General features: G+C 48.5%; 1 protein-coding gene across 1 annotated transcript; it reads right to left on the minus strand.

Moving 5' to 3' along the window:
* Positions 1 to 4,863: 4,863 nt before the first annotated feature.
* On the minus strand, positions 4,864 to 14,730 carry PRKAB1 (protein kinase AMP-activated non-catalytic subunit beta 1). The gene is made up of 8 exons (XM_080649961.1): positions 14,590 to 14,730; positions 14,295 to 14,462; positions 11,464 to 11,627; positions 10,239 to 10,332; positions 9,852 to 9,966; positions 7,740 to 7,873; positions 6,419 to 6,487; positions 4,864 to 6,189 (listed from the first exon to the last, which is right to left on the minus strand). Exons 2-8 carry the CDS (start codon positions 14,451 to 14,453, stop codon positions 6,112 to 6,114), a joined length of 813 nt encoding a protein of 270 aa, XP_080506087.1. The 5' UTR covers positions 14,454 to 14,462; positions 14,590 to 14,730; the 3' UTR covers positions 4,864 to 6,111.
* Between the last annotated feature and the right edge of the window lie 11,610 nt (positions 14,731 to 26,340).

Genomic DNA, 26,340 nt, shown 5'->3' on the forward strand with positions numbered 1-26,340 from the left:
ATTAAAAAAAAAAAAAAAGCTGCAGGGATTTAAAATTTAAAGATGTAAATTTCCTTGGAGGGAGGAGTTCAGATCAAGGTAATTTCAAATGTAAATATTTCTGTTTTTAACTAGATGACTTTTTATAGTCTACAAAGTTTTTTTTCTATGATTTTTAAAATATTTTGTTAGTAAAAATGCCTGATCCAGACAAAGGCATCACTTTTGGCAATTGTTGGTTTCCTCATGGTTCCTGTTGCTGTTCGTCTTCATTTTTATTTTCCAGCGAAGTAACCTGACCACAGTTGAAGTCTGACCTACAGGGTCGTATCTCACAAGGCCTGTGACAGGAACCGTAGTTGCAATTCTGTTCCTCTTCTCTGTTTTACTGCTGGGGATAAAAATCTGCCCAAGGTCACAGCTTCAGGAATGAAAGTAATTCAGAAGATGAACCAGGGAAATGCTGAAACCTTCCTTTCCTTATAATATTAGGAAAAGTCCACTAAGTACCAACCAGCCTTTCAGTTTAGTCCTGAGGGTTCTGTCAGCCCAGAATACTTCGCAAGCACAAGGAAACCACCTTTTCCGTAAGGAAAGCGCCAGAAAGGTTCTTTGGACCCTAAGGAGTGACTTCAAAGAAACAGCCGACCAATTACTCAGCCACACCATCCTCCCGGGTCTGAAGCACAAAATTAGATGGCACGTTTCTGCTTTTGCAATTTAATTCTCACAAGACTCAAGAGGCGACTGCATAGCAAATTTAATAACCATGAAACTTAGAATTTGGAGACTCAGGCCAAAAAGGAATGATTTGCTTAATAGGACTGAACAGCCAGCTGGTCTTCAAAATTGGGTCTGCTTTAGAAAACATTCACGCAGGTTTAAGTCTAAAGCATTAAAGCTAGGCCCACAGGGGTGGGACTAACTAAGCTTTCAATCTCATAATACAACAGTTAAAGGGGCCTCTTCCAGGGGTTCTAAACTAGGGGTGACTGCTCCCCTCCCCTGAGGACACTTGACAATGTCTGGAGACCTTTTTGGTTGTCATCTAGAGGGTAGAGGCCAGGAATGCTGCTGGAAGTCCTACAATGCCCAGGACACTCCCCACCCCCAAAGAATAATCGGGCCCAAAGTGTCAACAGTGCCAAGGTTGGGAAACCTTGGCCTGTTCTAGTCAGATTTCTTTCACGGTAGTTTAAATATTGATTATGTCTAGGCACACTGTTCACAGGAGAAAAAGTTTATCCCTGGCCTAGTCAAATGTTGAAGCTTTATTTTCCCGAAGCTGGGAGGGTGGGGCAGGAAATACAGTGCAGCGTTGATCATGGCTCTCCTGAGTCCATCAATGATTAATGGAGCTCTATTTGCCCAGAAGGGGTTGTTAGGGGTAGAGGAAAGAACCTTGAAAATGACTTTAGAACTCTAGACACACACAGGCTATCTTTCAGGAAACCACAGAGGGAAATTAAGTTTACCCTGGGGACATGCAGCTGGGGCTGTCTCTTATTCTCACTTGCTGTTGAGTTTTCCAGATGGATGGGTGCATTCACTCCCGGAGCGTAGGAGGGAGTGGGAAGGGCTGGCAGCCTATCCAGGTAAAGGCCCTTTAGCTGTATTTAGGACAAAAAAATACAGGTGGTTGTGGGAGGTGACCCTGCTGGCAGAGCCGTGGGCGGGGTTCAACCCAGGGACAGGGCTGGGCCCCAGAGATGGGACTCTGGCTGCTCCAGCTTTTAGAATCCAGTCTAAGGTCTGGTTCACAGCAGGAATGACTCTTAGGAGGGCCCTTGTGGATACTTTTATAATTAGTTGGAGTGACTTGGGTTTTAGAGGAAATACATGCACGATCCTAACTTCCTGTTTTCTCCTGAAGACAATTACTATTGCGTTCCAGGGCAGGTGGCTCTAGTTTCCTTTCTCCACTAATTTGCTGATCAAGAGAGGGCTAGGGAGGGACATGAGTGGTCCATAGCCTTCAGTCTTCACGAATTAATTCAAAGCATTGTAAACATTGGTGAGGGGTCAGGTCTCAGAACTGAGCCAAGACTCAGAAATTTTGCTTTTTTCTATGATGGTGGAGTCTCTGACCTCAGCTGTGGACGGTATCACTTTGACCTGGGTTTCAGGCTTGGCCTTTGGAGTCATGGAGGTCTCCTCATTGAGCTTGATGTGCTGGCACTTTTTCTTAACTTCCTGTTTGTGTCCACATTCCATTCCTGTTGTAAAGGCTTTGTGGCTTCCAATGGGAAATGAAAGGAGCTTTAGAGACCATCTAGTGCTAGTCCAAACCCTCTCATTTGTTCAGGGGGATAAGTCAGACTGAAAGAGGTCATGTGGTTTGCCCAAGGTCACCTAGCTAGTCAGCAACTGAACTGGACATTCCTAATCTCAGTTGTGCCCCACCCGGGGAGGGGATGCTGGTTGAATGACTGACTCCAGGGCGATGTCAGGCTTTGTTTGACCTGGTCTTGGGGTGCTGTTGACTTCCCTGTTACACCTGCACATGGAGCCAGAGGGAAGGGGAGGAAATGGCCTTGCCTGGTTTCTTTGGTCTCTGGTTTCAGTATGTTGATATATGGTTCTATTTACTCTGCAATATCATTTTACATTTGTAATTTAAAGACCTTACCTTTGCCTCCCCATATTCATCTACACTAATAAAAGAGAAACATGCAAATTAACTATCACTCTGCTATGCCAAGCCACACCCACCAGCCAATCAGGAGTGAGTATGCAAATTAACCCAGCCAAGATGGCTGCAGCCACAGAGCTGGAGAGAGCAGGAGGCTTGGGTTGCCCCAGCAATGGAGGAAGCCAAGCTTCCTGCCTGCCCTGGCCTCCACTCAAGGCTACAAAGTTTCAATTATAGAAGATAAATAAATCCCAACAAAAAAATGGCTGGCAGCAGCCACGGAGCTGGAGAGAGCAGGAGGCTTGGGTTGCTCCTGGCGATGGAGGAAGCCAAGCTTCCTGGCCGGCCCTGGCCTCTGCTCAAGGCTACAAAGTTTCAATTATAGAAGATAAATAAATCCTAGATACTTGCTTCCAGCCGGCCCTGGACTCCACTCAAGGAGGCGCTGAGAAAAAAAAAAAGAAAAAGAAAAATAGGAGGGGCTGGGACCTTGGGTCGCTGGGGTGATCAGGCCAGGATGGGACGTCAGGGGCCGTTGGGGGTAAGCAGACCAGCAGGGGGTCCAGTTGGGGGTAAGCAGGCCATCAGGGGGGTCAGTTGGAGGTGATCAGGACAGCGGGGTGGGGGAAGTTTAGAGTGAGCAGGCCAGCAGGGGGGCAGTGGGGGTGAGCAGGCCAGTGGGGAGGAAAGGTGGGGGCGAGTAGGCCAGCAGGGGGGGCAGTTGGGGGCAAGCAGGCCAGCAAGGGGGGGCAGTTGGGGGTGATCAGGTTGGCAGGGGGGCATTTGGGGGCAAGCAGGCCGGTGGCAGGGGGCAGTTGGGGGCGAGCAGGCCGGTATGCAGAGTGGTTAGGGGCAATCAGGCAGGCAGGCAGGCGAGCGGCTGGAGCCAGCAGTCCCAGATTGTGAGAGGGATGTCTGACTGCCGGTTTAGGCCCGATCCCTGTAAACCAGCAGTAGGACATCCTTCGAGGGGTCCCAGATTGGAGAGGGTGCAGGCTGGGCTGAGGAACACCCCTGCCCCCGTGCATGAATTTCGTGCACCGGGCCACTAGTTTGCATATAAACTCCCAGAGGGAAAAATCTCTCTACATTCATATGCAACTTATGCTTTAACTAGCCATGTACCCAGTCCTCACCCACAATGGGCCTGCTACCAGAACATTCCCTGGGTCATGGGACACCGCAGCCTACAGGTGGTTTTGCCCATGCTTTTCCACATCCATGGGATAATCTCTGTTACCTCTATACTGGGTATGAAGTCTTTCACTTGGGTCTGTGAGCCATCTTCTGGACCACAGGGGACTTCCTTTTGTGCTGCTTTTAAAGAAAATGAAGTCGTTTAAATACACAAGCAGCTGTGGTGAGTGCGGACACCATGTGCTCGTTTTGTGGTTGGAGCCTGTGCTCCCTCAGTCATCTCTGCCGGGACCCCATGGTCCCTGGGCTGCGCAGGACAATGACCACGCCTACTGGCTCCAAATGCTTTTACATTGCACTTCCGGCTTGGCTTCTTCTGAATTTCATGGGTAGAGCCAATTTGCAGGCTGCATTTTCCAATTTAGGCTTTTATCATTATTATTATTATTATTATTTAAGTTTTTATTGATTTTAGAGAAAGAGGGAGAAATGTTAACCGGCTGCTCACCCCTTACTGAGGGTCGTGCCTACAACCTGGGCATGTGCCCAGACTGGGACTTGAACCGGCACCCTCTCGGGCCCTAGGACAACCAACTGAGCCACTCTGGCCAGAGCTGGGCCTTCCGGGTGAGATGGCCAGTTATCCAGCCAGGAAAGCTTTCCAAGCCGCTCTCCACCTCAAGTGGACCAGCTGTCCCAGAGATCCCCTTTTCTCTGAAACTTATTTCAACGACCCCTGATGCCTGGGAAGAAAGGCTTATGAAAGGGATACCTGTAACTGTCCATCTTTTTGGGAGGACAGAGCCAGTTAGTTGGCAAGAACAGGTCTGACTCCAGGTCGACCTGGTGGCTTCCAGGCAGGTGCCGTGACCCCAGGCTCCCTCTTGGTGCTTGATGATTATCAGGTAGCAGTACCTCTGACCTGGGATACCACCTCCCTGCCTCACCCAGGAACATTCGAGGCTACCTCTCCTCAGCTTCCCCTTGTGATTCAGCTGTTCAAAAGGACTTGAGATCTCCAGGGTCCTTAATAGCCTTTCAAACTGTGTGTGCGGAATGGGTGTGGTCAGGGAATGGAGCCTCACTCGTGGGTCACAGGACACGAAAATGATTGAAAAGCATGGCACTGAATGAATGCTTTATTGAAACCTGTACGTCAAGGCGACAATAACTCAGTGTTTTGAAACAGTAACAAAAAAGGGTTATTTTAACCCGGACTCGGGTTTATGGAACAGGTACTGGAAGCCAGGAGTTCGTTCCTCTGTCTCCCAGCAGGAACAGAGCATGACAGCTTCCGCTGACTTGGGGACAGGAGCCTGCACTAATGGGAACATTTGTGGCACCTCCCTGGAAGCCAAGCCCAGCATAAAGAGGTTCGTTTTGGTCCAGAGGATGTCATCCCAACACAAATTCAGAAGGCTGCTGCGAGTTCTAAATTCCTTGCAGAATAAGCAACAGAACTGCGACAGCCTTCTAGGTAGGGACAGAGGCCCTGAGCAGGTGGCATAGGCTGGGGTAGGTGCTCCCCAAGGTTTTCATGGTAACACTGTCGCCTCATTACGATGAGAATACAAAGCTGGACGACCTTGCTGCTAACAGTGGCCAGTCCTCAGGATCATCCAGCTTAATGGAGAAATCGGCAGCGGTTTTCGAAGTCTGTTCTGAGAACAGATTATTGCTGAGCAGTTTGTTCACATGATCTACATTCTAGCTGGGTGATTAGAAAATTGCCCTAAGGCTGTACATCAGCCACTTTTAGTTAAAAAAACACACACAACAAAACTTAGTGCACGTAAGTGTAACAACTGTAAAACTCCACCGGAAATCAGACAGGTGCTAACTGCTATAGAAATGACACCTCCCTGGAGCAGAGAACGGGAGACAATATTGCTTTGATTGCAGAGGCCTGGCAGCACCAACACCAACACTGGACTTGGTGTTAGCGCCAGAGCCAGGCCGTAAAAACACACATACAATTAGAAATTTTGTGTGGCCTTGTTCCTGCTTCCCAGATATTTGCTACTAAAGTAGCTAGTGTTTGTTTTTGGCTTAAGGAAACCTCCACGACCGGTTTGGTGGATGGGTATTGAGAAGTGCGCCCGTCCTTGCGCCCTGTGGTGGGGCTGCGGGCCTTCCGTCCCCGACTCTGCTCTCGGCCACTGGGTGTGGAGAGGGCCGTGACAGTCGGGGGCGTGCCAGGAGCTGCTGTGCCCAGAACCGACCTTCAGGCAGGCCTAGGGCAGGTATGAAATGTCTTACAGAGCGTGAAATGGGGAATTTACAGTCCCTTCCCTTCGGTGGGAAGCATGCGTGTGTGTAGCCTGGTGGTGCCGTGTCCCGGGCTCACCGCTGCTCGCAGCTCCTCATATAGGCTTGTATAACAAGGTGGTGACATACTTCTTCTTGTACCGGTGGGTCGCGCTGAGCACCATCACTCCATCCTGAGAAAGGGTGGAGATGACAAATGATCAGGACTCACCGTTGGTGGGGTGCACGAGCATCCCCACGCAGGCTTCATCGGAAGGTGCCTGGGCCGCTGCAGGACTGGAGCGGGGTCTGCATCAGGTCCTGGGAGCTGCCCCTTAGCCAAGAACTCCCTGTGGTTCAGTTCTAGGGGCTCAGAGCACACTTTGAGAATCGCAGCCCGAACAGCAGCAAACATGTCATTACCTTGATAGACAGCGCATAAAGGTGGTTCAGCATGACGTGGTTGGGCTCAGGAAGCAAAGCCGGATCACACTGTGAGGAACAGAGCAGACGTGAGGTGAGCACGTACGATGTGGGAATCAGGAAGACTCCCCACTTTATTTCACAGCCCCGGGGAGCACAGGAAAGCGAGCCTCTCAGGCCCCGTCTTTCTAAGTCAGGCAGCCAAAGGGCTGTCCAGGACGACAGGTGAGGCGAGGGGGTCATGCTTCATGCTCCAACTAAGGGGAGCCTCCACGTGCTGCTGGGCTCCCTGTGTCTCTGCTCAGGCTTTGCCGTGGCCTCTGTCAGGTGTGGCCCACGGCCCTGTCCTCTTACTGGAGCGGCAGAAGACACAGCTGTCCAGAGTGCACGTTTAGAGAAACACTCCCGAGCAGTGGCGCCTGGAGAACGACACGGATCACTGGGGGAGGAGGGGCACTACTGCTCCACAAACTCACAGGACAGGCACTAATGCCGCCACACCCTCCAAGTTTTAAAGAGAAACCAGAAACCTGGCTTGCTTTCTCCAATGTACCACTCTCCGATTTTGTCAATGCACCTTGCAATGAGAAAAGGTGTAGGGCAAGTCAGCTCAGCTGTCAGATGTGTGCGCTTAGGCACTCTCTGCCCTGAGGGGTGGGTCCCTGGGTAACAAAGCGTAGCCAGTGTAGGGAACGCCTGCACACGGCCTTCAGCTCCTGTCTCGCGTACACTTCGTGTGGAGTCCAGAGCCACAGCTCCATGCGCTTTCCACCTTGTAAATGGATGCCTTTAGGTGGTGGCTTGAATAAAGCTGAAGAACATCTAGCCTCTCCAGGAATCCCAGAGCAGAAAACTGGGCGATTTGGTTTCAACAAAATGGACAACTAGCCACGAGGAAGTGATGGTGTGTTCTCCGGGGCCCAGGGGGACCCGCACTTCCTTTTGTGCTAGTGACCTCCCAGAGGGAATGTGGTGCCCAGACACCCAAATTCCGATCTAAGAGCGGTTTCTGAAAGCATGGGGGCGCTAAAGGAGGAATTCCCTCATGCAGCTTACTGAGAAGGGCTGGCTTATGTATTCTTGTCATAAAATCTGAAAGGAGTGAAATGCAAGGAAAAGCTCTGAAAGGCTTGTTGGATGGGGAGGCAGCACCCACACTGAGAAGGCCTGGCCAGTAGCCGTTCCCACGGCAGAGGTGGACCCGGCAATTAACACTGAGGGACGACACTGAGCTTCTCAGCAGCTGCTCTGCAAGAGGTGGACAGAGGGGACGGCTGAACATGACGTGGAGGACGGTCCAGGCAGACGCCTGTGCACTCACAGAGATGCCCGTGTCCTTGTTCAGGATGACCTGGAGCAGATGTGGGGGGAGGATGGGCGGTGCTTTAAACCGTTCCTCTGGTTTTGAGATGTAGGGCTCCTGGTGGTAGGGTCCTGGCGGGGAACTGGACAGCTCTGTGGGGAGATGGTGACAGGACACTTACTTTGAAAATGAGAAGTCAGGAGCAGTCTCACTTAATTCACGGCACCGTCTAGTGTTGCTTGTCCTCTGTTCCCTCAATACAGATTTATATTCTCTTGTAGAATACACAGGCCCCGAGGGTGAAGAGCAGAGGCAATGAGAAAACCCTTTGGAATTCAGTGACTGGATAAAATTCAGCAGTGAACTTAGATGCCTTTGCAGGAGACAGCACTTGTGGCAGAGATGGTGAGTCTGGTCAGAGTAACAAGGAAGCTGTCCGCCGTGACCTAACAGGAGGGACACGCCCCTCGCTATGGGCTGCACTGGCCAAAACCGCAAAGAAGCTCCAGGCACCAGGTGAGGCTTAAGTGACTTAGCCTGAGTTGGGAGCACCGCCAGGCAGAATAAAACAGAAGTCAAAGCAGCCTGTTTATACAGGTTATATGAGGCACTGGCACTTTGCAAATCAAAACAAAGCAAAATTGGAAACCCGATCTCCAAAGGCACTTGAATCTATCACTTTCAGGTTCCTTTCAAACTCCTGCTTGAGTGTCTCGATTATACAGACATATGAAGAAGCTTCTAGAGCACAGTATTTCACAAAGTTAGAAGCAGCTCCCTCAGCTGGGAGGACTGAACTGTTACTGGACATCGGGATGGGGCTGGCCGCCTGACCCTTGGGCTGTCTGGAATCACCAGGGCCCGGCCGCCAATTTCCTCATCGCACTTTCTAGGGAAAGGCTCCCTCCCCATGACCCGAACCGCTCACAGCAGGAAACGGAGAAAAGCAGTACGTGCAGAACACCGAGCCACCGGGAATCAATCCAGATGTTAAGAGAGCCCGAGATGTCTATAGAAAGCCTGCCGTGGGTTACCTGCAGCGGGGGCGGGGGCAGTTTTCTGTCCCAGGTGATCTGTGCTGGGAAACGTGACTAAAAGCCGCAGTGCATGGCCCAGTAAATAGGGGTATTTGGGCATTTCCTCCATCCCCCACTTCCCACCTATCTGGAAAAGAAATAAATGATTTCTCTAAAAGACCAGGTAGCTAGCCAGAGAGAAGAACTCGATGTCTGGATTTCTGACTCGTACGCACCACCACCTTGCTTGTCAGCCACAGCAAGCCCACCACGGTCATTTACCACTGTCGCTTCGGAGCCCACAGAACAAGGCCCTGGTGGCAGAACCGCCAGGTCGAGCCAGGAGGCCAAGAGGAATCATCCTGCAAACTGAACTGAAGCCATTTTCTTAGACTGACAGGCACAGTCCTGGAGAACCTCCATGGCCTCCCAGAGGGCCCAGGCATTGTTTAAAGGCTGCAGTGCGGTTGCTGTTGACACTTTAGATGACAACACATCCTCCCGCTGAACTGCACTTATTATGTTTCCAGGCAGTTCCTTCCTGTGGGTTTGGATGGAAAGCAATTTACCGAAAGGGCTATGATTGGATGACTCGTGAAAGATGGGGAAGTTTTCCGAGGCTGTCCTTAGCAGGCTGTGCTGTGCAGCCCGTTTCCTGTGGCGAGCCTCCTTGCCCAACAAGGTGCTAATGTGCCACACGGGGACGGCCAAGGTCACAGAGGTGCCTGTTTACCACGTGTCAGGCTGAAACGCTCCAGGCACCCCGCGTGGGTTGTGAGCAGTGGGGGCTGGCAGGCTTCCCCGGTGCTGGCTCATTACTGACCCAAGGCCAGGCTCCCAGGCCTTTTGATTCTGTTTCAATTCTCTGATCTCTGTGGCCAAGCTGACCTACTGAATCCTGGAGATGCGCCCCCAAAATGACTTACTGCTTCCTCGGGGCTGGATTTCAGCCACCTGACTCCAAAGAGTTAGTTAGGAATTCATTATGTGGCTCTTTAGGGAGCTACCTGATTGGGCAGCTTGACTCAAGAGTGAGAGGAGAGGGAAACAGAGGATTTCTATACTGTCCAGCCCCCACCTACACACACGTGGTATAAAATAACTGTGTTCATACCAGACACATCGGAGCACTTTTGGGAATCCACCATTAAAGCATCAAACACTTCAAAGTCAGTTTTCTTCACTTGAATGATGTTGTTAACTGTGCCAAGCTGGCTGGTTACTACTGGCTGGGAAGAGACAGACAGGCAGAAATCATAACGGGGAAGGTCTCTGGGGTTATTCTTAGAGGATCTAGAATTCCTGGCTGGAAGGGCTCAGCTCTTGTCTAGCCAACCTGCTCCTCTTGGTCAAGTATGCCAATAGTCTGACAATTAGCACTGTTATCTAGCTCAACCACACACCGGGACTTTTACCAGCAGGACCTGGCAACAGTCTAGAAGGGAAGGTGACTCATTTGGATTGTGTGGCAGTTAGAGGACGGAGGGCGGGGGGAGAGTACCTCAGAAGGGTCATGTGTCCACTGACCATCCACATAGAACTTGTACTGATGCTCTCCTTCCGGCAGGTCCAGGATGGCTACAAAGTTGTTATGGCTGCGAGGAAAAGGAAGTAGAGGTTTCAGCTGGGTGGGCTGCCTTCTGAGCTTACTTACAAAACCAGCCATAGAACAAAACAAAACCTTCCCATGTAAAACCAAGACTTCAGCTGCAGGAGTATAAACATTTTTAACCAATTCAAGCAATTCAATACATAGATCTTAATCAAGAAATGGTCAAGGAAGCAGGGATGCAACGTTTTATTAAAACTCACTTTACTTAAAAGGTCGGCTGACAGGCATTTGTCCTTCTCAACGTGAACACAAAACACCTGGCAGCCTGCATGCCAAGGAGGATGGCAATAGCCTGCAGCCAAGCTTTACCCTTTGTCAATTTGCGATGGGCAGGAAAGGGGAGCAATTTAATAGGAGGCAAAAGTTCTCTGAAGAAGCATAACTGTTAAAAAGGTCCCAGAAAACCTTTGATTGTTTTGTTCCCGACTTGAAGCAACTTGTCACTGTGCCCAGCAGCTCCCTCCTACACCAGTATAACCCCTGGAAAAGCAGATGGCTCCCTGACAATAACAAGGCCTGGCCACGCAGGGCACGTCTCTCCCTCGGCTTCATCAGGAGTGCCCCCCAGGGAAGATGCTGTCACTGACACTTTGAGACAAAAGTCCATGCTAGGGTTCCTGATGACCTAGTTTACTGTGGTCTTGTTAATGATGCTACATAACATGTATCTTCAAACAAAAGTAACGCACAGAGAATCCGAGTTAGAAGGAACCTCAGAGATCATCCGATCCAACAGTCTCTTCCTACAGATAGGGACGCTGAGGCTCAGGTGTTAATGACAGGTTAGCCCAGCCAATGTGGTCGTAAGTCCGGTCTCGAAATTCCCAGCCTGGTGCTTTCTCTACAGCACTAGGAACAGATTTCCCTTTCCCAGAATCCTGCCCAAGCAAACGCACAGCTGAATATGTGAAGTGGAAGCAATGCTCGTCAACACGTGTGCTCTAAGCCTAGACATGTGGGTGTGAGAATGGAACCTATGAATTATTAAGCAAGATTATTCTTCCATTCAGCATTCGTATTATAAAAACATCCCTTTCTATTCACTGGCAGAGATTGTTCAGGAACAAGAGCATCCCTGAGCTGAGACAATACGTGAACCCTCCCAGGCAATTACCTTCTTGTGAGCGGAAGTTTGCTCCAGTTGTTGAAGGACCCAGATAAGTACACTTCCTTGCCACCCCCTGTCCAGCGGAAGACAGTGGGTCGAGCCTGGGCAGGAGCTTTATCATTCACTTCCAGATCGTGCTGCCAGGCCAGGAACTCCTCCTTCTCTGGAGCCTAGAAACACAGCAGTGTACTCAGGGACAGGAAGTCATTAGTGAGCTCCCTACATAGACAGTTACCCTAATATTGACAATTCATTCTAGAGGCAGCTGTTACTACCAAGGTTCATGTTCAGGCTCATTAACTGGCTAGTACGTCAGTTCCCCACTGGCAAAATGGAGATAGTAAAAATAACAATTTAAGACTGTTGTGAAGACTGAGCGAGAAAGTTCATGTAAAATGCTCTGCGTAGTGTCTGACATATGGTAAGTGCTTAAAAATTATTAGCTACTATTATTGCTGTGATTAAAGAGGACTACATTAAAATTCTAGGAGAAATGACAAAACTCCCTTGGAAGAAGGTGCGATGAATTCAAGACTAGCTTAATAAAGGTCATTTTCCTCCCTTAATTAAGCAAGATTTGAAGTACATGAACATTTATTAGGGACAATTCCAGAGGTGTCAACTTGAAAATTGGCAAATCCAGATTCCGAGGAAGGGAAAAGCTACATTCACTGAGAGCCGTCCAGACACTGGGGAGAAAAAGGCAAGACAAAGACCAGCCCTCCCCACGGTCAACAAGAACTCCTGGTGTGGGAAACGACGTATACCTGGCATGCTCCAAAGAGAAAGAAACACGTCTGACTCTGGGTGAAATATATGCGGTTTTGGATCTGTTACATGTTTCCTAGTCAGCAGCCAGACTTTAAAAGAGCAGGAGTTCCAGGCTGGGAGAGACTGTTAACGTGTTGAACGGGCATCTTCCCTTCACATACTGACCTGAGCACGTCCTAAAAGCTGCCTGCATTCTTTGAGCTTAACAAGATTTCAGATTAAAGAATAACAGACTGAAAACGGTTTCCACTGAGGATGTGATAACTAACTCCAGCCAAAATGGTACATTTGCGCATAGTTAAAAGAATCCATGACTTTTTTTTTTTATGGACACTATTTCAAATCATTCTCCACAGATCATCTGTATGCTAAACATTTTTTTAAAGACGTTTTGGAATAGCAACAGAACAAAAACTTCTTTTTTGTTGTTGTTAATCGTCACTCAAGGATATTTTCCCACTGATTTTTTAGAGAGAGTAGAAGGGAGGGGGAGAGACAGACAGAGAGAAACATTGATGTTAGAGAGTCACATTGATTGGTTGCCTTCTGCATGCCTGACCAGGGCCAGGAATAGAGCCTGCAACCGAGGTACATGCCCTTGACTGGAACTGAATCTGGGACCCTTCAGTTTGTGGGCCGACGCTCTCTCCACTGAGCAAAACAGGCTAGGGCAGAACAAATACTTCTTGAAGAAAGGGGTTTCATTCTTATGCTGTCTTAAATAGCCATCCTTGGGCCAAAATTATTACTGAGGGAAGGGATGTCAAGTCGTTGGAAAACCAGGACTCCAAAGTTCATGTTGCATGTAGCTTCCCAGGAATGCAACAGATTCAGAAAGCAAGTTCAAATTGCAGGATGAAAAGCCAAGTCAAAGCAGAGTTTTTATAGCGAAGATCCAAGTGAGAATATAAGATAACCAGAGGCCCGATGCACGAAATTCGGGCCAGAGTAGGCCTTCCTTCCCCCGGGGTGCCAGCACTGGGTTCCTTCCGGCACCCAGGTCCCGGGCTTCCCTCGCAGCCCCGGCTTCGTCCGGAAGGACGTCCAGTCTAATTAGCAGATTACGCTTTTATTATTATAGATAATATGATCACCCAGCTCAACATCTGAGAAAAAAATGTGAGCAAAGTTGGAATGAGTTGCCAGGCAATTAGCCTAATGGACGATGCTCAATATACAAGTGGATGCTAACAGAATGTTAGGCGGGGGTAGGCCAGGCACCTTCATTTCACCGAAACCTGCTTTGTCACATTGTCCTCAAGAAATGAGTTGTTTCCTAGGATATACTGCATACAGCTCAGCTGCCAGAACCACTGTGTCCTTGCAGCTGGAAACAGGCCCTATCGGACGGTAGCAGGAGTCTGAATCGTCTTAGACTTTTTGATAAATTAAGGCAGACTGCAGCAGGATGCCCACATTCGGTTTGCTTTGGCCTGTTGAACACATGGTCACATTTACACAACAGGGGAGAGAAGATGAGCTGCTGCCGGCGCCTCCTTCACTCACCCAGGGCCTGCACAAGAGCGATTACCCTTCTGTGCCCGCTATGCGCGAGCAGGGGGAACCAAATGTTTTAGGCAGGGCCAGACGCCTCTGCCCACCGCAGTCAGCTGTCCAACTCCGCTTACCTGCGTGCTCTGTCTCCAAAACTGACAACAACCTGCAAAACCCACTATTACAACAGGGCCAGTCTTCCTGCAGGGGCGGAAGGTTTCTCAGTGAAATTAATTAGGACACTTAAGAGGAAAGCGAAGACTGGGGCTCAGTGACTGCTGGCTCCACGATCTTAATTAAGAATTTGAAACGCTGTCCCAGAGCCGCTTTCTCCTTAACGATGTTAAGTGCAGTGCGTCCCTCCTCCCTCAGGGTGACTGTCTCCTATCGGTAATCAGACACCGGCTGCGGGACTGCTAAGAGGGCTCCTCCAGGGCCATCAGCTTCTAAGTGCAGAGGCGGAAGGGGCACCTCCCTCCCACTTCCGATGAGGTGTTTTAGAGGGGCGGTGGCGGAGAGCTAGTAGATCTCAACATTAGGTAAGGGAATCGGATTCCCCCACCTCCCCTCACCTTGATTTCCTCGGAGTGGAAGAGGTCGGCGTCCTCGGGGCTGTCCATCAGGATCTTGGGCCTGTCCCCATCCTTGGCGCCCCCCGAGCTGTCCCTTCGGGGCGTTTTATGGCCGCCCTGTCGCTCCAGCGCGGCGCGCTCGCTGCTCGTGTTGCCCATGGCGGGAGTCTGCGGGGACACCGGCCAGCTGGGTCGGGCTAGGCCTCACTCCAGGGAAGGGGCCGGGGCTCCCGTAGTCGGGGATGCAGGGGTGTCACAGGACCCAAGGAGGGAGTCGGAGCACCGAGTACCGCACCTCTCGGGCTAAGGGTTCCGGGCAGGAATCCGGTTTGAGCCGGGTCAGCAAACCTGGCGAGGTTTCACGATCGCGCTTCCCCAGCTCGAGCAGCGGCGGCGCGAACCCAAGGAGCGCAAAGATAACCAGACACACTCCCCCCCCCCCGCCTCTTAGCAACTTCCGCTTCCGGTTCTTCCCCAAGCCGGCGGGGCCCACGGGGTGGGCCCGGCTGGGGCCCGTAAAGCGCGAGGCTAATCCTTACTTCCGCTTCCGGTCGGGATTGCCGTGGTCGTCGCTCCCCGAGGCGGACTCTGTGGGCCTCAGAGCGCGCAGTCGCAGTAGACCTTTCCGGCCGGCCCTGGCCCCGGCCCCGGGCGAGGCTGCTGAGAGACGGCAGGGGGCGCAGCAGCGCGCCGACTTTCTGGCCCGCCCTCCCTGCTAGGGGTGAGTGATTCCAGAGATTTGGGATATTTTTGCTCATTTCCAGTTGATTCCACACTCTCCAGCCAAAGGGCTCGTATGAAAGGGAAAATCTAATGAAGAGACCCTAAAAGCCCAGCGGTGCGCTAGCTCCACGCCTTTGAGCGCCTCAGAAGCACCGTGAGTGCTAACCGACGAAAATGCAGAGTCCCCGGCCCCAAGCTTCAGAAGTGATGATTCCTCGAAGCTCTGGAGTGGAGTGTGCATTTTAATAAGTATCCCGGGCTTTTCTGGTGCAGGTAGCCTTGCAGCTGTGTGAGTAAAAGGACAGACCATAAGATTTCTGGAAATTTCTCACATCTAGTAACGGGGGCTGTAAAATGTTGGAGCTATTCAGGTGTTGTTTTTAAATTGAGTGCACAGCCTTTTGATAGATAACGTTGCAGTCACTTTGGACACGTCGTTCTGCATAAAGTGCATTTACTAACGCTTGTCATTCACTGTGGCCAGCGCTTCAGCGAGAAGGGTGTACACATGCGGCACCAAATATTATAATCTCAGCGTCAGTCACTGTCATGGTTTCCTTGTGTGTGTGGGTTTTGTTTCTGTTTTTGCAGGTAAGTATCGCATTTGCTGGGCCTGGTCATGCATTTCGTCCACTGAACAAACATTTATTTAGTACCTACAAAGGGCCAGCCATTTTGCTGGGTAAACTGGAGACACGGGTGATTATGTTCTCCTGGAGGGGAATGCGACCGTATCTATAAAACAAACAAACAAACAAACAACAACAACAAAAACCACGCACCTTCATTTTGGTGCGCGGTTTTGCTTCTAGAAACTTCTACAGAAATTCACACCTGAAAATTGTATGCAAACATGTTCTTTGCAGCATTGTCTCTAATGCCATAATGTATTAATTCTGAGATGCACATTTTAATCTCTATGAAACTGGATACTTCATATAGTCAGTGGAATCAGATTTGATGAAATAAGGAAATGAAAAACTGAAAAATGCTGAAAAGTTTGTCAGTAGGAGAATGACGAAATGAATTAAACACATTCATTTTTATGGACTGCTGAGCAGCCTTAAAAAGGAGTTGAGAAGCACACAGGTTAACAATGGAGAAGTGCCTGTGACGTCCCAGAGCCCCAAAGCAGATGGCACAACAGTGGAGGTTAAGAGCTGAGCTCTGAAGTCAGCCTGCCCCGGTTCAAATTCTGACTTTACCACTTAGTAACTGCCACCTTGGTTTTCTCTTTTGTAAAGTAGGGAACAAAAATAACACTTATCTTGTAGGCTTGTTCTGTGAATTAATTGAGGACATGCACAAAAAGTGCCTAGCAATAGCACCTGACTCTTAGTAAACATTTAATAAACATTAGCACTTTTACTGGCATCATTAGGCTTGCAAATGGAAGGTTCTGGAAAGATATACAACATGCTATTAAGACAGTCTACTCTGGGATTGGAAAAAGGAGCAGATAGAGGACTTTCAGCTCTTTAGTTTATTGTTTGAAATTTTTTTCTACCTCAAGGATGTACTTTTGTCATTTAAAAAGGATTTTTAAAAGACAAAATAAATAAGACATGGTTCCAGCCCCAAAGGCATCCATAGAGTAGAGATGGAAACAGGCTCACAGAAAGGCAGTAATACAGGAGGCAAGGGCTTCTCCAGGAGCCCAAGAGGGACTCAGGCCAGGCTAGCGGATAACCTAGATCATTCTTTGAGCTGTTTTTCTTACAACAGTCCGTGAGGAAGCCTTGGACATGAAGACGGTGAGCATTGGGTTCTCTCCAAAACAACTTGCGAGATAAGGAAGAACACGTGAGGCTTGGCCACCTAATCTAACCGTGCAGTCGCTCGTGCATGGAGAAGGTTTCAAGACTTCTGCTCTGGCTCCGATACGACAAGTGGTGTCTGTGGTTTTCATCCAGTGAGATAGCCCAGTAACCAGGCCGTGCAGGTGTGCCCTGGGCAGGGCGCCTACCTGAGGAGACAAGTAGGTCCTGAGATTCCACCTGCCTGGAGGAATGGGTACCTTTTCCTAATTTGTATGAATACACCACGAGGACTACCAGTGGCCCTCACCTTGACTTAAAATAACACATTGGGCTGGTCCTAGGAGAAGTGGTAGAGGTGTATAGTTTATCCTTTTTCCAGTTCATTTTATGCGAGCTGTCTTGCAGGATGACCCCTCTATCCTGACACAGGTCACCCAGCCCATCAGAACCTGGGTTCATGACACTTGTTCTGGTTAACATTTAATTTTTGAGAGGCCTTCAGTTTTCTAACTCATTTCTTTATCAGTACCCATGTATGGCATAACTACTATCTATCAGGCACTGTGGTAAACCTGGCGATTGAATGGTGGGCAAAACAGACCCACGCTCTGTGCTCTTAGTGCTGATGATCCAGCCGGAAAGAGATACATTAATCAAACAACCATCCTACAGTCATCTGTGACAACATGACCTAGTTAGGAGGTCAGGGAAGGCTTCCTGGAGGAAGAGACAATTAAGTTGAGATTTGAAGACTGTAGGTGTTAACAGTGAAATTTGTTTATCAAGCCCTGTTATGCACCTGGCATTGTGCTTGATATATCAACTTGTAATCTCCCCAAGAGTCCTGTAAGAGATCTATTATTTTATTTTTATTTTTTTTTGTTAATCCTCACCCAAGGATACTTTTCCATTGATTTCTAGGGAGAGTGGAAGAGAGGGAAAGACAGGGAGAGACATCGATGTGAGAGATTGGTTGCTTGGTTGCTTCCTGCTCAAGCCCCGACCAGGGCCGGGACCAGAGAGGAACCTGCAACCAAGGTACATACCCCCGACTGGAATCAATCCCAGGACCCTTTGATCTGCAAGCTGACGCTCTATCCACCGAGCCAAATTGGTAGGGTGAGATCTACTATTATTATCACTTGTATCTTATAGATCAGGGGTCCTCAAACTTTTTAAACAGGGGGCCAGTTCACTGTCCCTGAGACCGTTGGAGGGCCGGACTATAGTTTAAAAAAAAAAACTATGAACAAATTCCTATGCGCACTGCGGGCCCAGGACGAGTCGGCTGCTAAGCAGGACAGGCAGCGGCACCCGGCGGGCCGGATAAATGTCCTCGGCGGGCCGCATGTGGCCCGCGGGCCGTAGTTTGAGGACGCCCGTTAAATGAAGAAACTGAAGCTCAGAGAGATGAAGTGATTTGTTCAAGGTCACACAGCTGGGAAGTCATGGAACCAGTATTCGAATGCAGGCAGCTAGCTGATTTAGAAATGTAGGCATCATGGATAGATCATTGGCTAAGGGGTGAGGTGAGATTATTTGGGGTAGGCCAATGGGTGAGGCTGATCAAGATTATAAATATAAAGATGGAATGGTCACTCAGTGAAGGAGATCAAACCAGGTATTTTTGTTTTAAAATCTATTGAGTTTTATGGGCCCATGTTTCTGATTGTTACCAAACTAATTAAAAATGGAAAGTTTGAGGTCATGAATTGTTTGGTGTAAGATACTAACTCAAGAAGGTGGGATCACTTATTAAATAGTGAATAAGGCCCTCGGTTTGGCTCAGTGGATTGAGTGGGCCTGTGGACTGAAGGGTCCCGGGTTCAATTCTGGTCAAGGGCATGTACCTTGGTTGCAGGCTCTTCCCTGGCCTGGGCCCTGGTCAGGGCTCGTGGAGGAGGCAACCAATTGATGTGTTTCTCTTACATAGTTATTTCTCTCTGTCTTTTCCTCTCTCTATAAACATATCAATGGAAAAATATCCTTGGGTGAGGATTAAAAAAAAAAAGTGAATAAGGTTAACCAATGATTGTGATCATGGCAGGCAATGTCCCCAACACCCCCTAGGTGGCAGTAAAGAACAATGAGAGATACGCGAACCCCCTTCCAAAAAATTAAATGTCTGTATTTATAGGTGTGAATGAACCTGGTAAAAACTTCAAGTAGTATAGGAGGTATTGAATAAAAAAAAACCCAACAACTAAAAGTTTCCTTCACATCTCATTCAAATCTCTATTTCTTTTCCCCTCAAATAAACTGTTGAGAGTTTCTTATATACTTTTTGGGGGGGGGGGGCATCATTGGTTATAATGGTATAACTTTTTCCATAAAAAGTTTTTGCTTATATATATCTCTATCTCCTTTTAGAAATTCCCACCCCCCCCGAGTATATATTTCCATGTCAGCACATACAGATCGCCCTCACTTTTTAAATGGCTGCAGATTCCATAATAGTAATCTACACTAATGAAAGAGTAATATGCAAATTGACCGTACACCAGCTACACCTACAAGCCACACCCACTAGCCAATCAGGAGCGAGTATGCAAATTAACCCAACAAAGATGGCGGCTGGCCATGGAGCTGGAGCAAGGAGGAGGCTTGGGTTGCCCCGGCAATGGAGGAAGCCAAGCTTCCCACCCTGGCTGGCCCTGGCCTCCACTCAAGGCTACAAAGTTTTAATTATAGAAGATAAATAAATCCTAGATACTTGCTTCCAGCCAGCTCTGGCCTCTGCTCAAGGAGGTGCTGAAAAAAAAAGAAAAGAAAAAAAGGAGGGGCTGGGACCTTGGGTCACTGGGGGGTGATCAGGCCAGGATGGGACAGCAGGGGCCATTGGGGGTAAGTAGACCAGCAGGGGGGCCAGTTGGGGGTGAGCAGGCCATCAGTGGGGGTCAGTTGGAGGCGATCAGGACAGCAGGGGGGCCAGTTTAGAGTGAGCAGGCCAGCAGGGGGGCAGTTGGGGGTGAGCAGACCATTGGAGAAGGAAGGTGGGGGCGAGCAGGCCAGCAAGGGGGGCAGTTGGGGGTGAGCAGGCTGGCACAGAGGGCAGTTGGGGGTGATCAGGCTGGCGTGGGCATTTGGGGGTGAGCAGGCTGGCAGGCAGGCAGGCAGGTAAGCGGCTGGAGCCAGCAGTCCTGGATTGTGAGAGGGATGTCTGACTGCCGGTTTAGGCCCGATCCCTGTAAACTGGCAGCAGGACATCCTTCGAGGGGTCCCAGATTGGAGAAGGTGCAGGTCGGGCTGAGGAACTCCCCCTCTACCCCCTGTGTGCGAATTTCATGCACCAGGCCACTAGTAGTTAATATTTATAGAGTGCTCACTGTATACCTGCACTGTCCTAAACACTTCCCTAGTTTTAACCCCCTTAATCCTCACAGAGTCCTAAGAGGGGCATTCTGTTATTATCCCTACTTTTCATGTGAGAAAACTAAGGGATAGTGGCTATGGAACTTGCCCAGCGACACGAAGCTAGCAAGTGGTGGAGCCAGCATTTGGGTGCAGGAAATTCAACCCCTGCATCTACACTCTGAAGTACTATGTTAAACTCCAGGAGCAGAGATGTACCATATTTGACTTAGGTCTGTGCTTTTGTAAAATTCTTTAAAAATTATTTATCTTTTTAAAATTGAGCTAAAATATATTGTAAAATATACCCAGGGTTTTGGTTTTATTCATGTATGGTAAGGCCACTGAAAAGATAGTTGATTACATAGGGGTGGTCTCTAGTTGTCTGTCCTGGCCCTAGGATGATTAGGATAGAGGACTGGTTGGTTTGCATAGTCCATCCAACTCATTTACTATCCCTAGAAGTTAGTTAACCTTGGGAGGGGCAGTCTCTCCCTGTCCCTGTCAAAGCATCATAAAGTGTAGAAAATTCAAAACATGAATAATGCATGTACGTGAGATAAAATTTACCATCGTAACCATTGTCAAATGTACACATCAGTGTCATTAAATACATTCACGTTCTGGTGCACCCTCACCCCCGTCCACCTCAAGAACGGTTCCATCTTGAAAACTGACACTGTGTGCCGGTTAAATGGCAGCTCCCTGTGCCTCCTGAAGCCCGGCAAGTGCTATTCCACTCTCCGTCTCCACGAGTTCAGCCACTTTAGGTACCTCATGTGAGTGGGATCACAGCAGCTGTCCTGTGTCTGGCTTATCTCACCTAGCATAATGCCCTCAAGGCTCATGCATGTTGTAGCGCATGTCAGAACTTCCCTCCTTTTTAAGGCTGTATAATATTCCATCACGTGTATGTACTACATTTTGTTTACCGGTTCATCCATTGATGGACACTTGGGCTGTTTCCACCTTTTGGTTATTGTAAATAATGTTGCTATGAACATGTTGTACCAGAATCTTTTTGAGTCCTGCTTTTCAGTATATACCCTATGTTTAATTTTTTGAGGGGGGGGGGAGGAGAGAAAAAAAACAGAAACATTGATATGAGACAAATGTCAAGAGAGCCCTAGCTGGTTTGGCTCAGTGGATAAAGCGTCGGCCTGCTGACTGAAGGGTCCCAGATTCGATTCCGGCAAAGAGCACATGCCTGGGTTTCGGGCATGATCCCCAGTAGGGGGTGTGCAGGAGGCAGCCAATCAATGATTCTCATCATTGATGTTTCTATCTCTCTCTTCCTTACTCTCTGATATCAATAAAAAAAATATCAATAGGCTGCCTCTGACACACACCCCAACCGGGGATTGAACCCGCAACCCAGGTATGTGATTGTTTTTTCTTCTGTGGATATCAGGTATTGTACATAGAAAATAAATTTTAGACATAGAGTTGAGACCTTATGTATCTGACAAGATTCCAAATAGGAAATGTATTGTAGTTAATGCAAATCTGTCCCCAAAGTTCAGCCCACACAAATTTATGTTAAGCTTGAAACTAATTAGGGAAAATGGGGAAATAGGAAGGTAAGTCATTTAATTCTTTTTTTTTTTTTGGTATAAAAAAGTAGTGTTGTTATTTTTTTCTCAGGTATGAACTAGACTGTGAGGGTCAGTTTATGATTTATGGGAGTTAGTCGAATGTAGTGATTAAGAAAATGGATTTTAGAATCAAACTACCTGGGCTCATATCTTAACACTGTGAGCTGGGTGACCTTGAATGAGTAATTGAACTTCTCTGTACCTCAGTTTCCTCAGAGGAAAAGATGAATTAATAGTAGTGTTTAGATCTAGGTTGTTAATGACAATTGAGTGAAAGTACATTTTAAAGGCTTAGCACAATACTTAGCAGATAGCAAACCATATATCTGCCATAGCATTTTTATAGTTACCTACTTTAAAAAAAATGGTTAAGCAACTTTTTGGGGGGGCAAAATAGCTAAGTTTAGAATTGCAGAATATAGAGATTTAAGAATAAGCCTCACTGAGCCAGCCTTTGTCTCCCACAGTCACTGGGAATTTTACTCTCTTACCCACCTTTGGCGTTTCTAAAGAACAGAGATGAGAATAATTGTGCTTTCCTTGCTTTTGGGAATTTTAAGGCCAGAACTAAGACTTAGAGTGAGCTAGCCTGGAAATCAGCCAAAAACCTTTCAAAAGCAACTGACTGTACTTTAGTGCTTTGAACTAGTGACTACTGGCAGGTTTTGCCCTGGGTGGGAGTCGAGGCCCTGGAGCCAGCCTCCCCAGGTTCAAATCCTGCATCTACCACTTCCTAGTTATGGCCCTTGGCAAGTGTCTTAACCTTCCCATGCCTCAGTTTCCCCGATTATCAAAAGTGGGCAATAAATAGTAGCTTAGTCAGTTGGTTCTTGCAAAGATTAAATGGCACAAGTGCTTAGAACAGTGCCGGGCACACTATAATCTTTTAAAGCATTATCTCGTTTCCATTTTTCTTTAAAGGTTACTCCAGAAACTGTTGCTTCTTTTCTCTATCAAAGTTGTGCGATTTCCTGCCAGCTTGTTTCTGGATCCCGTTACACAAACACAAAGGATTATAAAAAGCAAAGAAATATGCTCTTCCTTAAAGGGCCACCCTGAAGTGCTTTTCTCTCGCTTCCACTAGGGGTCAGCGCAGCCCCAAAGGAAGCCCTGGGAAAAGGCCACCCACACAGGTAAGGGTTTATTTGGATCCATATCTTCTTGAAATAACTTTTGGGTGTTACATGCATTTTCATGATTTCCTTTTTCTAAACCATCACAATAAAAGCGATAACAAAATAAGTGAGAATGTTTTGGATCAGGACTTGGAACCAAGTCCTTGGTTAATCACAACTTACTTCAGAAATCAGGTTTAAAGCTGCCAAATCAGAATCTAAAAATAAGGCCCAGGCGATGAAGCAATATTTGGTTCTGTTCTCTTTTACCATCTCTCCCTGCTTTTACACCCTTACTCAGTATATGTTTACTCATTCTTGTAGTCAACAAGTAATGACTGGAAACCTATATGCCAGGCACCAGGTGTGCAGAGGTGAGAGATGTGGACATGACTCCTGCTCTCAGAGGGGCTGATCGAGTGCTGGGGTGGACAGATAGGAAGTGATCATTACACAATTGATTACTGCTTCTCATTCCCATTGTGAGGAGCCCTTGAAGTAAACAACAAGGCTGTGTGAGCATGCAGAAAGGAGACCCTACATCCTGAAGAGCTGGCATGTCAGAGAAGAAGAGGCAAAGGCGTGGACATTAGCTAGAGGGAGGCCATATGGGAGAAGAGCCTTTTATTCATTCAAGAAGTATGTGAGAGCATCTGCCATGGGCTACATCCTTTTCTAGGTGCAGAGGAAATAAAACAGGGTGATGGGATGGCGAGGGTTAGGTGGGGGGGGGGGGGGGGGTGGCTGCCTTAGGTGAGAAGCTGAGACCTGGAGGAAGAGGAAGAGCCAGCTAACTGAAAATCCAGGAAACTATTTGGGCAGAGGAACTCGCACATACAAAGGCCCTGAGGCAAGAATGATCTTGGCGTGTTTGGGGAACAGCAGGAAGGCCCGTGTGTGGGTACAGCAGAGTGAGGGCGGGGGAATGGTAGGAGATGAGTTCTGAGAGGCAGCCAGGGGTCTCATCACCTAGGGTAGTGGTCGGCAAACTCATTAGTCAACAGAGCCAAATATCAACAGTACAACGATTGAAATTTCTTTTGAGCGCCAAATTTTTTAAACTTAAACTTCTTCTAACGCCACTTCTTCAAAATAGACTTGCCCAGGCCGTGGTATTTTGTGGAAGAGCCACACTCAAGGGGCCAAAGAGCCGCATGTGGCTCGCGAGCCGCGGTTTGCCGACCACTGACCTAGGGCTTTGTGGGCCATGGTTAAACATTAGGGTTTTCATTGGGTGGGTAGGTGGGTGGGTGGGGTTTTAGCAGAGGAATGACATGGTTCCGTTTAGGTTTCTCAAAAACTCAGCAGGGCTGTGTGTGAGTGCTGTCAGGGAATGAATGTGAAAGCAGGGTGTGTAGGCGGAATAATGGTCCTCCAAAGACCTCCCGTACTAAATCCCTGGAGCCTGTGAAATGTTAGGTTACAAGGCAAGGGGTGGGGGCGGTTAAGGTAGCAAATGGGATTAAGGTTGTTAATCAGCTGCCTTTAAAATAAGGAGATTATTCTGGATTGAGGAGAGGGGAGGAATGTAATCTGGGGTCCTTAAATCAGAAAGAGGGAGACAAAGGAGTCAGAACCAGAGAGATCTGATGTGAGAAAAGTACAGCGGCCATTGCTGACTGAAGATGGAAGGAGGCCAGAGCCAAGGAGTGTGGGCTGCTCTAGAAGATGGAAAAGGCAAGAAAACGGGTTCTCCTTTAAGAGCCTCCAGAAAGGAATGCAACCCTGCCGGCATCTGGATTTTGGCCCAGTGAGACCCATTTCAGACTTCTGACCTCCCAGCCTGTAAGATAATAAGTGTGGGCTGTTTTCAAGTCACTAAGTTTGTAGTATTACAGCATCAGTCAGAAACGGATAGGCAGGGAGACCTAGGAGAAGGCTGTGTGATTGTTTGGATGAACGTCGGCGCTGGCTCAGGAAATACTGTATTTACCTCGCCGACAAGGGGTGGGTTAGGTCCTCTTTCCTGCCGGTCATCAGCCATGTGTTACCTCTGCAGAGGCAGGATTTGGCCTTTCTCGAGTTCCTGTCTGTACACTCACTCGGAAGCACAGCTCGTCCCCATACACAGGATTCCATGTCACCTGGCCAATTGACAGTGCCAGGAGCAGACCGCTTTGGAAAACGAGACGCCAGAGCACCTCGGTGAAGCAGCGTCTGAGTGTGACGTGGGCAGGTGTACACTAGGACGGGAAAGGGCATGAACATTGTGACTGGACCACCGCAGACGGGATTGGGCCACTCTTCCGGGCCTTAGAACAGGTGCCCAGGAGGCACTAGATGCCTGACATCTGCAGCCCCTCTCCTGACCCGCGATAAATCTCTGTGGGAACAAATCACACTAGTAAATAAGCCAGTCTCTGTTGGAAAGGGGATGCCTTCTTTCTGAGGCTTCTCCAGGGATGATGGGTGATGCTTGGGTGGTCCTTATGCCTCTCTTTGTATTTGTCAAAAATCACAATTCAGAGTATTTGGTTTAGAGACCTATTTTTATAGGGTAATTCTCCAGGCTCAAATATGCAACATTCAGGAGTATTTTTGAAGGGTTGGTAGTAACTAATGAATGTGGACGCTGTCTTAAAATAAATTTTTTTTTGTAGTCTGTGACCCAAAACTGTTTCTTATATTTAGAAGCCAGGGTCTAGGGTTACGTATCAAGATACAGGCCTAACACTGTTTTGCTGAATGCAGCTGTCCCGGTGTCAGCCAGAGATAATTTGCTGATACAGGAGCTGAGGCCAGCGATTTTGTGTCTGCATCTGTTTCTGCCCATAACTTGTGGGCAAAGACAGGGCAGCATCCAGAGCAGTACCAACCTTAGCAATCAGAGTGGTGAGACAGGGACATTGGCCCCCGAGGCTTCCCCTCTGGGGACCAGCCAGTGCTCCCTCCTGCAAAGTGACTGCAAGACCCCATTCCTGCCTCTGTCTTCGCTCACGTTCCTTTCTAATGGTGTGGGTGCCTGTTCCCCTGCACCTCGGCGAGCCCTTCCAGGGTTCTCTCTTGATCATGTCGGCATCTCCAAAGCCGAGCCCCGTTTCTGTGGTCAGACGGGTGCTCTGTAAATAATGATTGTGTGAGGAAATGGATGAGGTGACAACTGAGTGGAGAAACTGTTTGAAAGTGATGAGATTACTTTTGTTCTGCGTGTGGTAGGCAGAGGGAGCAGCAGCAAGCTTGATGCAGACAGTGGTTTTTGTGTTGTTCTTGTCTGCTCAGCATCAGACTCTCCTTCTGGTAACACACCCTCAGTCCATAAAGTTTGGGGTGTGCTGACCTCACCCTGAGCACTCCAGGCCGGCTAACGGGAGCCACGCCCCTTGGCCACGGCAGCAGCTTGTGTGGGAAGCACGGCTGCACCTGCTTGTGGACGGCTGCTGTCCACGCTGGTGGGTGGGTTCCAGTTCCGAATCAATTGTGCATTATTTCGAGTTGAACTTCTTTTTCTTTGTAGTTATTAGGGAAGAGACACAGATAGGGTGAAGTTCTTTTTCTTTTTTTA

This window comes from Plecotus auritus (genome assembly GCF_963455305.1).
Source record: "Plecotus auritus genome assembly, chromosome: 13".
Lineage (NCBI taxonomy): Eukaryota > Metazoa > Chordata > Mammalia > Chiroptera > Vespertilionidae > Plecotus > Plecotus auritus.